Source organism: Ovis canadensis, chromosome 6 (genome assembly GCF_042477335.2).
Source record: "Ovis canadensis isolate MfBH-ARS-UI-01 breed Bighorn chromosome 6, ARS-UI_OviCan_v2, whole genome shotgun sequence".
Taxonomy (NCBI): domain Eukaryota; kingdom Metazoa; phylum Chordata; class Mammalia; order Artiodactyla; family Bovidae; genus Ovis; species Ovis canadensis.
Genome location: NC_091250.1, coordinates 133,790,531 through 133,805,688, shown reverse-complemented (window position 1 = coordinate 133,805,688; position 15,158 = coordinate 133,790,531). Strand labels below are relative to the sequence as shown.

Genomic DNA, 15,158 nt, shown 5'->3' with positions numbered 1-15,158 from the left:
TGACCTGTAAGACCTCTCCAGTTTCAGCTTTCCCTGGAAGGCTTCCTGGAAGAGGGAACCCTAAGAGGAGAGAGCTTGTTCCAGAAAGTGTTCTCAGAGGAATAGCAGGAGCAGAGGTCCAGAGGGGCTGCAGGGAGTGCTACAGGGGAGTAGAGGTGGGAACTGGGCAGGGCCCAGGCATCCAGGGCCTCAGGGGTGGTGGGGTTTGTGTTGAGGGTACTGGGGAGCCAGAGATGCATCAGGGTTGTGTTTTTAAGTGATGAGTCTGGGACTTCCCTGGAGTCCGCTGGTTGAGAATCTGCCTGCCAGTGCAGGGTGCATGGATTCGACCACTGATCTGGGAAGATCCCGAATGCTGTGGAGCAACTAAGCCCACGTGCCGCCAGTACTGAGCCCACGTGCCGCCAGTACTGAGCCCACGTGCCGCCAGTACTGAAGCCTGCACACCTAGGGCCTGTGCTCCCAACAAGAGAAGCCGCCACAGGAAGCCTGCACGCCACCAGAAGAGTAGCCCCCACTAGCCTCAGCTAGAGAAAGCCCTCTCACAGCAACGAAGACCCAGCACAGCCAAAAAGGAAATTAATAAATTTTAAATGTTTTTAGAAAATGATTCGCAATGTCAGTGAAGAGACAGTGAAGGGAAACCCAGGGGAGACGGGCCCACTGATTCAGGCCAGTGAGCTTGGGGTGCGGTCAGGTGACGGACGGAAGGAGGGCAGTCATGGGGGCCAGTGGATGCTGGTTGCTGAATAGCCAAGGGAAGGGCAGAGGGCAAGGTGGAGAGAGACACAGGCCCGGGGCTCTCTCCAGTGCGCGGCTCCAGTCCTGGGCATCTCAAGCTCCTGGGCAATCCTGGGTGAATTACCTGCTTTCGCCGTGCCTGCACAAGTGACAGCGAGACGTCTGACTGATTATGAGGATTAAAGGCGGTGCTGAGTTATTAATACCCTTCTGTTAGCATCACTGGGCTTCCCGCCTGGTGCTAGCGGTAAAGAATCCACCTGCCAACGCAGGAGACCCAAGAGAGGCAGGTTTGATCCCTAGGTGGGGAAGATCCCCTGGAGTATGAAGGGCAACACACTCCAGACCCCTTGCCTGGGAAATCCCATGGACAGAGACGTCTGGCGGGCTACAGTCCAGAATCGGACACGACTGAGCGCACGCGCACCCCATCGCTAGCGGACAGGAGGCCGCAAACCGCCAGGTGGGCGGCGGGAACACATCTGCTCTCCGGCAAGCAGATCTATGAGCCGAGGCGCCAGGGCGGGATCTCTGCACCCCACGTCATGCCCGACTTGGCCCTCCCTGGAGTCGCCTGGGGTCAGAGCGGGGTCTTGGATCTCCCCTCCGTTCCCGACGACCACCGGGGGGCTCAGATGTCGGGACTCTGACTGCCCAGCTGGAGCTCGATCAGGGACGACTCTAGAGGCGCGCGGGGAGCTGTTGGCCTGAGGCTGGGGACTCGGATGCAGGCGCCAACGGGTGCAGGTGCGAGGTGGACGGCGCGGGACCTGGAGGTGCGCGAGGCGAGGCTGGGCCGGGGCTGCGTGGGGGCGCGGTGTGCTGGCCCGGCCGCCAGCGGCTGGAAACAAGCTGGGGGCGGGGCCAGGGCCCTGCGGGGGCGAGGCGGGCGGGCGGGGGCGGGGCCGCGCCCCGGGAGCCGCCCCCCGCGGGCGTCCCGTACTGCTAGGGTTAAGGCCGCGAGCCGGGCGGCGGCAGGGCGGGCGCGCTCGCCGATTGGCGGAAAGTTCGGGCGCGAGGCGGGGGGGCGGGGGCGGGGCGCGGGGCGGGGCGCTGCGGCCAGGACGCGCCGATTGGCGGGAAGTTCGAGCGCGGGGCGGGGCTCGGGGCGGGGCTCGGGGGCGGAGCGCGGGGCGGGGCGCGGGGGCTGCGGCGCGCCGATTGGCGGGAAGTTGTGTCGGGGCGGGGCGCGCGGCGGGCTCGGCGCTCGCTCCGGGAGAGTTGACAAAGCCCCGCAGGGAAGGACGCCTCGCGGCGTGGCGCCCCGGGCCCCTCGCCCTGCCGCCCCGGGATCGCGGCCCCGGCCCGCGGACCGCCCTCGCCACCCTCCTCGCCCCCCGCCCCGACCCCGGCCCCCGATCCCCGCCCCGGCCCCAGCCCGAGCCGCCCGCGCGCAGGTAGCGCCGCCCCGTCCCGAGGCCGGGCCCGGGGGCGCGGGGCGGCGGGGTGCGGCGCCCGGGGCGGCAATGACCGCGCAGCGCGCCCCGCGGGCCCGGCCCTGAGCCCCGCCGCCCGCGAGCCCCGCCGAGGTGAGCCCCTTCGCGCGCCTCCGATTCCCGGGGCAGACTGGGAGGGCCGATTCCGGAGGGTCGGGGGCCGGGGCCGCGGGAGGGGGCGGCGGGGGCCGAGCGTCCGGGTCCCCGCTCCGCGGCGAGGGGCCGCAGGCACCGGCACGCGCCGCCGCGGCTCCCGCCCGGCCCGAGGTCCTGCCCGCGCCCCGCCCCCGCCCCTGCACCCCACGTGGGCCCCCCCAACGCAAATTTGTCCGCTAATGGCGCAGGCGATTATCTGCGGGGCCGCCGGTGTTGTGTGTCCCGCGGGCAGGGCCCGAGTTACAAGCGCCAGGAATCCAGACGGTGTTTGGAGGGGGGGCGGGGGAGGTCGGTAATTAGTGTAAACCCTTTGTCTGCCTTTGATACCCACGGTTCCCCCGCCGCCGCTTCCTCCGCCCGGAGCGCGCCAGGGAAGGCGGGGCGGCCCGCACCTCGGTCCCCCTCGGTCCAGGGCCGGGGTGCTGGCTGCTCCGGGGCCCTCGGCCAGGGGGAGGGGGAGCGGGGCGGAAAACCCGCCCCCCCACCCGCACGTAGATGACCAGCCTCTGAATCCCCCCCAGGTCCGCACTGGCCGAGATGACGCCGAGCCCCGCGTCGGTGCTGCCGCTGCTGCTCCTGCTGCTGGGGGCCCTCCCGCCGGCCGCCGCCGCCCGAGGTGAGTGCTGGCGCCCAGCCCGGCGCCCCGGCCTCCGCCAGCGCCGCCCCTTTCCCTCCGGCCCTGAACTCTGCCACAGTGCCCGCCTGGCGCGCGTGCCTGCGCCCCGCCCCTGCTGGCCGCGCGCAGCCCGGCCCCTCACCCACTGGGCCCCCGGCTCACCCACGGGCCAGGGCAGCTCCCGCGTCGGCCCCACACCCGAGGGCTCCTCAGCTGTCTGCGGGGCCTCCCCTCTCGCCATGAGGTCCCCCAGATCACCCACGGGGTGGTCTCACTGCGCAGGCTCCCCCAGCTCTGGCACGGGGTCCCACACTGGCTGGCAGGTTGGGCTCTGGCCCCAGTTCCCCTCAGAGCACACACATCCACCCACCGCTGCAGCTGAGGGCAGCCGCTGGTGGAGGATTCCTGGGCAGTGGGCAGTTTGGCCACAGTGGACCCAGTTAGGCCCCTGAAAACCTACAGAAACCCCCTGGTGGCCAGCGCCGGGTGTGGGGACAGTGGGGACCTTCTTGGCATGTGGGCCTAACGACCCAGACCAGTGCACTAGGCCTGCCCGTCTCCAAGAAGGTGCAAGGTTGGGGCCAGGGGACTGAGGACCCAGCACACGGGGTGGGGAGTTGGGGCCTGTCTTAAAGCAGACGCTGAGGCTACCTCGTTCAGGCACACAGTGCGTCCCTCAGCGTGGCGTGTGTGCCACAGCGGGGCCTGGACGCGGGCTCACACACTTTCTGTGCAGGAGGGCGGCCTCAGATACCCCTGGAGGGAGCCCTGCCCCAGCAAGGGGCGTCCTTGGCTGATGGGCGATGGGTGATGCGTGCCCGTGGCCTCCCACCGCCATGTTCCGCGCTGGCCTCCTTCAGCGAGGCGGGACCTGCGGCGAGGCCAGCCCTGTGGGGGTGTTGACCACTCAGGATCGCCCTTGCCCTGTCCACCAGTCCTCTGAGACGTCGCACCCCGCCCCCGCCGCTGTCCCGCAGGCGCACCGAGCCCAGGCTGGCCTTATATGGCTGCATTCGGGTGTGGGGTGGCGGGCGGCGGCCCAGGTGGGCCTCATGCCACGGTACCCCCCCCGCCTGCCCTGCCGGGGACTGGCTGGCTCGCTTGAGGGTGGGGGCTGCCCAGGCGTGGCCGAGATGGCAGTGCCCAGGGTGCTGCGGACACTTGGGTCATGCCCAGCAAGGCTCCCCACCGCTGGGGCCAGCAGCTCAGCCTCCAATTTCTCTTTCATCTGCTTGGACTCCGCCATCCCTGAACCTGCCTGTCCTCTGGCCGCTTGGCTAGGGAGGCTCAGGAGGCCACTGGCCTGACCTGGCCACTGGCTGGAGCCTGAAGTGGAGGGGCGGGTGGCAGTGGGCCGTGGACGGCCGTAGGCAGCAGGGGCCACACCCCGCTCAGTGCCCTTTGGCTGAGGCCTTGGGCTGCATGGTGGGGGCCCTGGCGGCCGCAGGGAGGTGGGAGCCGCTTTCCAAGGGCAAGCAGGGGCCTCTGTGGTTCCTGGTGGGGGTGCTCTTCCTGGGTCGTGTTGGCTTGTCCTCCAGGCCTGGACTGGAGGGTAGAGTTGTCTCAGGCCCTTCCCACTTGGCGCGTGAACAGGCTGCGTGTGGACCCTCTTCAGGCAGGCAAACCGGCGCAGAGAGAGTTTGGGTGGCTTTCTGAAGCCGCTTCCCCCGTGGTGTCACAGTTTCTGGAATCAGTACATTTCTAGACTCAGTATTTTTAAGGTTCCCCTTTTCCTAAAGTTTCACAATCTTGGTGGGTTAAGTCTTAAGCTTTTTTTATTTTCAAATTTGAAAACAGAATTTGGCTTTCTCCGTTTCCACTTTATTTCTCACAGTGGGAATTCAAGAGGCTCCGAATGAAGTGCCTTCTACAATTTACTTTGAAAAGAGTCATTTCAGGGCTTTCTGGGAAGTGCCACCTCTGGACTTTTCTGAGGGTGGTGCAGTGGACGGTCTCTGAGCAGCTGGCCCTGGAGGCCCCTCTCCCTCCCCTGGACCTGGCCAGCGCATGCCCGGCCACCTTCTGCCTGTGGGATGGGACAGACTTCAGGCCAACTTGCCTGGGGGCTGTGGTGGAAGGCTCTGCCAGGGCATGTGAGTCCACAGGGAGGCGTGCGGCTGTCAGAAAGGCTGTGATGTGCGTGCTGGTGGACCTCAGCCTCTGACCGGGCTGCAAGGGGCCACCTCCTTGCCCCCCAGGCCCCTGCAGGCAGCATTGGCCAGTGCGTGGCCGGGCCGAGGTGGACTCACCGGAGCCCGGCCCAGGCTCTGCAAGGTGGACCTAGGTCAGCGGCCCGCTTATGTCTTGTCTTGGGCCCCACTCCTGGAAAGGAAAATAAACCACTGCCCACTCTGTGGGGAAGAGGGAGCAAAGAAAGTCGCCCTTGGCTGGACCTGGAATTGCTGCCTACCAGGCTCCGTCTCCAGTGCGTCAGGATCAATGGGCCCCCAAGTCCTCCTGGCTCTGCGGCAGCCCTAACGAGGGAGTTGCTGGTTTTCTCCAGTAGCAGCCCCAGCCTCTGGGTCGGCTGGGCAGCCCAGGCCCCACGGACGTGCGGGGGAGGTGAGCGGAGGCAGCCCATCTTGGCCTGCTTTGCCCCGTTCTATGCCTCCACGGGTGACCACAGCCTGGTGTGTCCAGGGGACAGCCTCAGTGAGCAGGTCAGCACGCGGAAGGAAGGGGTGCCCACCCCATGGACGCCTGTCTGGTGCGGCCCCCCACTCTTCCTAGCGGTGGTCCCGGGTGCTCCAGTAAGCACAGCCTGCCTTCTCTCAGGGCCCAAGGCGAGCAGGGGCCACCGTCCTGTGTCCTGTGGGTTTCGCAGCCCTGGGTTCCCTGGAGAGGCTCGGATTTCACAGGACCAGGTGGGATGGGCCTGGAAGGAGAGGTGGTCCCGGTCAGGTGAGGCAAGGAAGGCCTCCAGCGGCGGGAGTGTCGTGGGCAGAGGTGGGCAGCCCACCATGGCCAGGGTGGGCACAGTGCCTCGGCCTAGCAGGGTAGGGCCCTCGGGTGGGGAAGGGCTGGGCTGGTCGGCCGAGGGGAGCGTCTGGGGGGTGGTCCACTGGGGCCTCTGTTCCCACCCTGTGCCCTGCTGAGTGGCTGGGGCAGGGTCTGGAGGTGGCATGCTGGGGTGGGGGGGCACATGCCCACACCGAGCAGACTGGCCCGGGGGGGGGGGTGCTTCTGGAGCTGTCCCCAAGCCGGAGGCAGGGCAGGGAGTTGCCCCAGCCTCAGGGCTGCCGAACCCCAGGGTTTCCCATCTTGGCAGGAAACACAACTCCTCTTCTTCCTGCCGGGGAGTTTATTTTGTGAGAGATTTTCACAAGCTGTGTGCTGGATAACGGGCCCTGTGGAGCCGGCAGGGAGGAGGGAGGCCCCGGCTCCCGTGACGCTGCCCCCAGGCGCCCTCGTGTCCAGGGTTGCCCCCCGCCTGCGCGGCAGCCAGTCTGGGTCCTGGCTGCACTGTGGGGCTGGTCCCAGAGCTCACCCTGAGAGTCCGGTGGCCCACCCCACAGCCTCTGGGGCCTGGGGGTGCCCAGTCTGGGTACTCGGGCCTCAGGGCCTCAGGCCTGTCCAGGAGAAGCCGCTCAGGGCTCAGTGGAGCGGATGTGGGACCAGGCCGGCTGCTGGGGGTTGGTCGTCTGCGGCTGTAGCCTGGAGACCCTGCATTGGCCCTGAACGCCAGGGGGCTCCAGGCTCAGGAAGGGTCCTCTCACCTCCTAGGTGACTGCCCCTGGGGTGGTCTGGGCCCCGAAGCACGTTACCCTGTCCGCTGCATCCAGCATGGCAGGTGTGGGAGGCCCCGGTGGACAAGGGCCCTCTCCGCCCTCTGACAGCTGGGAGCGCGTCTGTGAGGTGGCGGTGGGGGGCAGGCACTGGCAGGTTTGCGGGAGGGTCGGCACTGAGTCTGTGGACCCAGTGAGACCTTGGCACTGCGCGAGGGCTGCCCAGTGCTCAGCTGTGCCCCTGGGCAGGCTGGGTGCTTTCCAATCACCGTCCCCCACTGGCAGTTCCCATGGGCGCCCCCAGGGATGTGGCACCATCGGGGTGATGCTCTGGGCCCCCAGCCAGGGTCCCGGGGGTGCTGAGCCGGGGTCCGGGGGTGCTGGGCCGGGGTCCGGGGGTGCTGGGCCGGGGTCCGGGGGTGCTGGGCCGGGGTCCTGCGGGTGCTGAGGGTGAGGCAGAGGAGCCCTGAGGCTGGCTTCCACTGGAAGTGGAAGGGCCCCCTGCTGCCCACTCCTCTGCCGGGCAGCTGGGCAGCGGGTGGCGGGGACACTCCCGCCGCCTTGCTCGGTGGGTCAGGCCGTCCCTTTGCCACGCCCAGAATGGCCTGGTTTCTCGGGCAACCACCTGTCCTGCGGGTCCTACCAGTTCCACCACAGATCCCGTGGGTCCGGCCCCCGGGGCCGCCCCGGGCCAGCTGGTGACCAGGAGCCTGTGAGCGTGGGCAGCTGTGCAGCGGTGCTGGGTGGGGGTCTGCCCGCCTCCTGGCAGCCACGTGGTGGTCCTCCCCTGTGCACCCCCCGACCCGGGTGCTCCTGCCCTTCTCCTGGGGCCTCGCCTCCCTGGGGAGGGTGCTGGGCCCAGAGCCTGGCGCCCACCGTGCCGAACACCTCATGTGTCCCACCCCCTAGACAGCCTAGTGCCTGGTGCAGGCGTCCAGGCCGGCCTTGTTTGTCCACCTCTGGGGCCCAGCGCCCTCCCCACCTGCTGGCTTAGCTGGTCCCACACGGCACGATGGCAGCTCCCAACCGGCCGCCCCCACCCGTAGCCAGGCCCACCGTGGTCGGCTTGATCCACCGCCCCCCAGCCTTGCCGCGGCCAGAGCGTTCCTCAGGCTGGAAACTTGGGGGCTTTGCAGGGCTTGCTGGGGACAGAGCTGCCCTGACGTGCAGGCTGAGGGCTCAGGCTCCATCACCTCACCTGCTCTGAGGCCTCTGGCACCTGGGGTTTGGGGGAGGGCGGTGTCTGGCTCACCCGCCTTGAAGGGAGCTTGGAGTCGCAGGCCAGGGCCCACCAAGCACCCTGGGTGCCTGGGAGGGGTGAGGGCCGACCTTGGAGTGCCCCCGCTGCCCATGGCCAGGCCCCTGGCAGACTGTGGACAGAGCAGGGAGTGTGGGTCCAGGCGGAATGGCCAGGGCAGTTCACCCCGCCCCAGGGGGGCAGAGGCCGCGAGGCACGGGTGCTGCACTTCGGGGTGGCCCCCGGGCCCTGTGATGATGACTTGGGGGATTTGAGGGGGCTCCAGCGGGGGGTCCCTTCTCCATCTGCCCAGCACCTCTGCCCTGGGTCGCAGCAGGGTCTTGTTATAGCAAACCTGGGGAAATGGAGCCCCAGCCAGGCAGGGGGCCTGCAAGCCTGGGGGTCTCCGGCGCTCAGAGGAGGGGGTCTGCACCCCCGTTGGGGTGTGCGTCTGGGGGACAGCGTCTGGGGGCAGTATCGCGGCTGCGTGTGGCCCCAGCTCCGGGTTCCCCAGTGGCTCAGGGGTGAAGAGTCCACCTGCAATGCAGGAGACTCAGGTTCGACCCTTAGGTTGGGATATCCCCTGGAGGAAGGCACGACACCCCGCTCCAGCGTCCTCGCCTGGAGAAGCCCATGGTCAGGGGAGCCTGGCGGCCTGCAGTCCATGGGGTCGCAGAGTCCTACGGACTTGGCAGCTGAACGCTGGAGCAGCTGCAGAGCCTGGCAAGGAGGAGGGAGGGGAGGAGGGAGGGGCTCTGCCCCCTTTGCCCACGCCCACGATGCTCAGCCTGCATCCTGGGTGAGACCCTGCACAGCCTGCCGCCTCCACACCCTCTTTGCACCTTGCCTGTGCCCCAAACCTCCCCGCACTGTGGCTCTGGGGAGGTGCTAGTTTGGGGCTTCCTGGAGGCTGCGCTCTAGGGAGGGGCGGCAGCTGGGCAGAGGGCCTGCCGGGAGCTGAGAGGCTATCCCCCTAGGCACCCCCACACCACCAGGCCCTGCAGGGGCCCCAGGTCCCCAGGCGAGCCTCAGTTTCCATGGCAAAGCGTCGGGATGCCCCGTCCAGGTGGAACAACGGGGCTTGTGTTTCCTGGGCTAAATATAGGGCTGCCGCAGCCGTGCTGGCAGCCAAAACCCCTAGGAGTCTGGGGGGCCGGGCCTCCCGCCTGTGAGCCTGCGGGGGTCTCTGCAGAGGCTGGCCAGGCGGAGCACAGGTGGGGGCGGGGCAGCCGCGCGGGAGGGGCTGTTTGCTTTGGGATGCGGCTGGCTCCGCGGGCACTGCCTCGTCCCCCTCCGCTCAGGTCGGCTCGCGGGGCCACACTTCCGGCCCATTGGCGGTCAGCAGAGCCCGTCCCTCCTCTCCGCAGTGACCCTGGGCAGCGTCCGTGCCACTCACAGTTGCCCCACCCCCACTTCTGAAGGCCTCCTGGGGAATGGGGAGGGCCCCTTCTCTGCCACTGAGGCCGGCTGCTCAGGGTCTGGGGGTGTTGGCGAGGGCCCAGTGGCCCCTGCAGGTTGTGGTCAGGACAGGCAGAGCCCCGCCGGGGAGGCTCCGCACACGCGCGTGTCTGTGTGGACACGTGTGGGTCTGCACGTGTGATCCTTGTGTCCAGGTGTCAGCCTGGGGGACCGGGGACAGGCTGGGGGTACCCGCTTTGTCCTGCAGCCTGGGAGGCCCCTGGGGATGGTGGAATTTCAGGCGGTGACAGGTGGTAGACAGGGTCTGCCTGGGAATGAGGCCTGGGCCCTGGGCAGCCTGGTTGGGCCTTCCTGGGGTCCACTCGTCTGGGGCCCCTGACACCCCCCGCACTGTGAGCTGAGTGGGTGCCTGGGGGCAGGCCCTGCAGACTGCGAAGTCATTAGGGAGAGATGGTCAGGGGAAGCACGAGGGCTGGCTGGCCGGTGCAGCTGCCTCGTGGGGGTGCAGCCCCCCGAATAGGATCTCTGTCGCTCACACCCCGGTCCCCTGGAAGCAGAGCCTCGGGACCGCCTCCCCACTTGGGGCCCCAGAGAAGCGGAGCCCGGGGCCGTCAGCTTGCCCATCCCCGGGGTCACAGCCGCCACCCCCCCTCAGCACCCCAGGCAGGGGCGGGGGGGGTCCACGCCCTGCAGGGCCCTGGGAACCGGAGCATCTGTGGGACCCACAGGAGCCCTCCGGTTGCAAAGCAGTGGTGTGACCAGCTGGCCGTGCTGGAGAAACACCCGCTGGTTATTGAAAACACACGCCGCCCTTGGGCCCCGAACGATAGCGTCTCAGAGCAGCCGCGCCAGGCCAGCACCTCCACGCGGCCAGGACACCCGGCCGCGGCCCTCCTGGCCTGAGTGGCGGACTCGAGGGGTGGAGGCACCTTCCAGTGGCTGGTGGCTGCAGTCCCGGGAGCAAAGCCCAGTCAAGCCCCTGGGAAGGGCAGCTGAGTGCTCATGGCTGCCTCTCCTGGCCTGAGGGACGGGGTGGCTGCCCGCGAGAGAGGGCCGAAGCCCCTGTGGTCTTCCCGTGGTGCTGGAGCTGCACGCGGGCCCTGGCTCTGGGCCCCGGGCACGGCGGGGGCTGAGGGTCCCCTGGAGGTAGCTCCGTATCCTTGTGGTGTCCGCGGCGTCCTTCCCCTGAGCCGTGTCCTGTTGCCGTATAGACCGGATCACCCCCGTTGTGCCCACACTTGACCCCAGAGGAACTGAAGCTGGACCCAGGCCAGGGGGATCGGGGACGGTCAGGGGCTCCAGTGGCCTCAGCCCAGGACTCTGGCTTCTCCCATGGGAGAGAGTGGTCACCCATAGTGGGGGTGCCCAGCTGCTTGCCCTCTGACCCCAAGGCCTTGGTGACCTGGCGTGGCCTGGCTGGCAGCGGGGAGGCTCTTGTCCGGGCAGACAGACCTGGTTCAGTGTAGCCCAGCCACACACGGGCACAGATGCAGAGACGCTCACATGTGCACACCCTGCCCGTGAGGGGCTGTCCTTTCCGGCCTGTGCACGTGCATCCTGGGTGAGCCGGTCCTCCGGACCGTGTTCCGGCCCCTGTGCGAGAGCGCGCAGGGGCCCCTGTGGTCTGGGTGGGCTCCTGGCAGGGACAGCCCTCCAGCCAGCTCCCAGTGCCCACACTGCCTTTGCCCTGACCGACCCGCTGCCAGTTCCCTCCTCCCTGACGGAGCCCTCTGACCCCCACAGGGCCCCCGAGGATGGCGGACAAGGTGGTCCCGAGGCAGGTGGCCCGGCTAGGACGCACGGTTCGGCTGCAGTGCCCCGTGGAGGGGGACCCGCCACCACTGACCATGTGGACCAAGGACGGCCGGACGATCCACGGCGGCTGGAGCCGCTTCCGTGTGCTGCCCCAAGGGCTGAAGGTGAAGGAAGTGGAACCAGAGGATGCTGGTGCCTATGTGTGCAAAGCCACCAACGGCTTCGGGAGCCTCAGCGTCAACTACACGCTCATAGTGATGGGTCAGTGTTGGGGCAGGGTCTTGCGCCGGCAGGGAGGCAGCGCTTCCCTGAGTGCCCACCGCCACCCCCTGTCCTGCCTGAACTTGCCCACTGCCCCTCAGGACCCTGGGGTCCCGCTGGCTGCCTCTGAGTCCAGGACGCCCGCCAGCCCGGGCTGCCTCCTCAGGCTGTACCTCGGGGGGGCCCTTTCCTCCTAGCTTCTTCTCCGCCAAAGTTCTGCCAGCTTGAGGGGCCAGGGCTGGCTGGGAGACGGCAGGAGTGGGTGGGGGGCCCCAGCTTGAACCGAAGTGCAGCCTGGTGGGCCAGGCCGGCCGGTAGCCTTGGCGTCGGCCGTGACTTTGAGGCTCAGGTTTCTGAGTTCAGAGGGGCCGCTGGGAAGCAAGGGCCTTGTGTTCTCCTCTGCCTCCGGGGGCCTGGGCTTGGGGACTGGGCGGCGCCCCAGCAACACGCCCTTCACTCGCTGGTACCAGGCGCTGGCCTGGCCCTCCCCCACGGGCGCCGGAGCAGCACAAAGGAGGAGCCCGACCCACACGCCCTGCCGCTGGGTTCCGGGGTGGGGTCCGAGAGCTGGGCCTTGGTCCTGGGCCCTGGAGGCAGCGGCTGTCCCGGGGAGGGGGCATTCCTCAGCATTCCCCGCGCACCCCCCGCCCCAGGTTCCCTCTGGACTGTGGAATGGGAATACTGTGGGTGTCCCCCACCACGTCCTTTCAAAGGGGAGGATGACCAGGCGGTATGCGAGCCATGTCAGTTCACCGAGCCCTCGGCCCCTTGATGTGGGCTAGGGTTACTGCAGCTGCTGGCGGGCCCCGGCCCCCACCGCCCCCAGGCCCTGCAGACCCCCGGGAGCCAGGGTGGGAGAGCCAGACCTCTATCCCACCCACGCCTGGCGGGGTCACCTGCACCCAGGCAGTGGGCCGGGAGGCGGCTCCCGCCCAGCTGTCCCTGGGATTCTGAGCTGCGGGCATGCATCCACGGTCTCCTGCTGGTGTGCTGGAGCCTCCAAGCTGGGCCTGGGGCTGGGGTCTATGCTGGGGTCTCACAGGGGCTACTGAGGCCCCTCTCACGTGCCCACCCCCCCAGATGACACCAGTCCAGGAAGGGAGAGCCCAGGGCACGACAGCTCCTCTGGGGGCCAGGAAGATCCAGCCGGCAAGCAGTGGGGTGAGCAGAGGGGCGTCAGGTGGGCTGGGGGCTGGGCCTCACCGCTCCCCCAACCCCGCCTGGCCCTCTGATCTCCATGCCTCCCTCCCTCTGCAGCGCGGCCCCGCTTCACGCAGCCCTCCAAGATGAGGCGCCGTGTGATTGCGCGGCCCGTGGGCAGCTCCGTGCGGCTCAAGTGCGTGGCCAGCGGGCACCCGCGGCCCGATATCACGTGGATGAAGGATGACCAGGCCTTGACCCGCCCGGAGGCGGGCGAGCACAGAAGGAAGAAGTGGACGCTGAGCCTGAAGAACCTGCGCCCGGAGGACAGTGGCAAGTACACGTGCCGCGTGTCGAACCGCGCAGGCGCCATCAACGCCACCTACAAGGTGGACGTGATCCGTGAGTTCGGGCGGGGGCGTGGGTGGGGCGAGGGCTGAGGGTGGGCTGCAGCCCTGGGGCCGCGCCCAACGCTTGTCCCTGCGCAGAGCGGACGCGCTCCAAGCCTGTGCTCACGGGCACGCACCCCGTGAACACGACGGTGGACTTCGGGGGCACGACATCCTTCCAGTGCAAAGTGCGCAGCGACGTGAAGCCGGTGATCCAGTGGCTGAAGCGCGTGGAGTACGGCGCCGAAGGCCGCTACAACTCCACCATCGACGTGGGCGGCCAGAAGTTCGTGGTGCTGCCCACCGGCGACGTGTGGTCGCGGCCCGACGGCTCCTACCTCAACAAGCTGCTCATCACGCGTGCGCGCCAGGATGACGCGGGCATGTACATCTGCCTGGGAGCCAACACCATGGGCTACAGCTTCCGCAGCGCCTTCCTGACGGTGCTGCCCGGTAAGTGCGCCCCGCCCCGCCCCCCGGGGTCCCGCCCCGCCCCCCGGGGTCCCGCCCCGCCCCCCGGGGTCCCGCCCCGCCCCCGGGGTCCCGCCCCGCCCCCGGGGTCCCGCCCCGCCCCCCGGGGTCCCGCCCCGCCCCCCGGGGTCCCGCCCCGCCCCCGGGGTCCCGCCCCGCCCCCCGGGGTCCCGCCCCGCCCCCCGGGGTCCCGCCCCGCCCCCCGGGGTCCCGCCCCGCCCCCCGGGGTCCCGCCCCGCCCCCCGGGGTCCCGCCCCGCCCATGCGCACCAGCTGGGTTGTAGGATGCCCGCGCCCTGACAGTCCCCTCCCTGCCCTCCTCGGTTTCTCCCGTAGACCCAAAGCCACCAGGGCCGCCCGTGGCCCCCTCGTCCTCCACCACCAGCCTGCCGTGGCCGGTGGTCATCGGCATCCCGGCCGGCGCGGTCTTCATCGTGGGCACCGTGGTCCTGTGGCTCTGCCAGGCCAAGAAGAAGCCGTGCGCCCCGGCCCCGGCTCCCCCGGCCCCTGCACATCGCCCGCCCGCCACAGCCCGCGACCGCGGCGGGGATAAGGACCTGCCCGCCCCCGCCACCCTGGGCTCCGGCCCCGGAGTGGGGTTGTGTGAGGAGCTCGGGCCCCCGGCTGCCCCCCAACATCTGCTGGGCCCCGGCTCAGCCACTGGCCCCAAGCTTTACCCCAAACTCTACACAGACACACACACGCACACACACTCACACACACACTCACACACACACTCACACGTGGAGGGCAAAGTCCACCAGCATCAGCACACCCACTGCCAGTGCTAGGCGCCTGGGGGGCTTGCAGAGGCCACCCCGTGCAGGCTGGGGGCAGAGGGCCACAGCGGGGACGCACCACGGGCCCGTCTCCCCATGCCCCGGGGGGCGCACACGCACGTGGATGCGCACACACACACCACATACCTCTGGACACACACACACACACACACACACACACACACACACTCAGACTGAGAAGCCTTTGGGAAGGTCTGTATTGTAACCGCACTGCGCATGTGGCAACCGGCTAGCTCGTGAAGGAATCCCTTGGCCCTGTGAGAAGGATTTCACGGGGGCCACGGGCACCCCCCCCACCCTGGCCTGGCAGGAGATCTGAGAGGCACCCTGGCTTTGCAAACCAAAAACTCCGACCCCTTCCCTACGCCTGCCTGCCTGTGTCCCTGCCCAGGCTATTTTTGCCACCACCTGTCCTGGTGTCCAGGAGTCCACCAGCACCCTGGAGGGGGGTCGGGCGGAGCAGTCCTGGGCCCTGTCCTGAGAAGCTGGAGCCAGCGGGGGGTGGCTTTCGTCCCACCCGGCCTCCCACTGCCAGAGAGGAGGGGCCTTGATATTTATATTTAAGAAATTAAGATAATAATATTAATAATGATGAAAAGAGGGCTGGGCCACGGAGACTTGGCCTCTTCCAGGGCCCAGGACCCGCCTGGCTTTGTGGCCACACTGGATGTCCACCCTGGCCTGGGCACCCATCACCCTGTTACCCGTGGCCCCAGACCTTTGTAATTTTATATAGAGTTTGAGCTGACGCTTCGTATATTTAATTTATTTTGTAAAACAAGAAAACGTGCATCCTTTTCCTTGAAGCTGGTGTTCCTTCCCATGCGCGCATGCGCCTGTATGCCAGGAGCCCCACAGCCAGGCCGCAGGCTCAGGTCCCCCGGGGCCCACCATCAGTGTCTGGGACGCGCGTCTCTGGCCAGCCCAGAGTCTGGCTGTCTGGGGGTCTGCTCTCTCTGCTGGTGTGACCCCCCCACCCACAGTCCTCACCACAGGGCCTGTGCTCCTCCCGC

General features: G+C 68.5%; 1 protein-coding gene and 1 long non-coding RNA gene across 3 annotated transcripts; one reads left to right on the top strand and one right to left on the bottom strand.

Annotated features, from left to right (window-relative positions):
- Positions 1-574: 574 nt before the first annotated feature.
- LOC138442238 (uncharacterized) lies at positions 575-2,976 on the bottom strand. Its single transcript, XR_011257590.1, has 2 exons — positions 2,863-2,976; positions 575-880 (listed from the first exon to the last, which is right to left on the bottom strand). It is a non-coding gene; the product is annotated as an uncharacterized lncRNA (long non-coding RNA).
- Positions 821-14,951, top strand: FGFRL1 (fibroblast growth factor receptor like 1). 2 transcript variants are annotated; one of them, XM_069593331.1, is made up of 7 exons: positions 821-1,517; positions 2,855-2,949; positions 11,074-11,346; positions 12,427-12,507; positions 12,604-12,888; positions 12,975-13,328; positions 13,682-14,951. In XM_069593331.1, exons 2-7 carry the CDS (start codon positions 2,871-2,873, stop codon positions 14,134-14,136), a joined length of 1,527 nt encoding a protein of 508 aa, XP_069449432.1. In that variant the 5' UTR covers positions 821-1,517; positions 2,855-2,870; the 3' UTR covers positions 14,137-14,951. The 2 variants fall into 2 exon arrangements, with proteins under 2 accessions (XP_069449432.1, XP_069449431.1); XM_069593330.1 differs by lacking the exon at positions 821-1,517 and adding an exon at positions 1,916-2,270.
- Positions 14,952-15,158: the final 207 nt, after the last annotated feature.

Coding starts and splice junctions, on each gene's coding strand:
- FGFRL1 (XM_069593331.1), top strand. CDS start 2,871: ATGACGCCGAGCCCCGCGTCGGTGCTGCCGCTGCTGCTCCTGCTGCTG. Junction 2,950..11,073: donor GCCGGCCGCCGCCGCCCGAG/GTGAGTGCTGGC, acceptor TGACCCCCACAG/GGCCCCCGAGGATGGCGGAC. Junction 12,508..12,603: donor TCCAGCCGGCAAGCAGTGGG/GTGAGCAGAGGG, acceptor CTCCCTCTGCAG/CGCGGCCCCGCTTCACGCAG.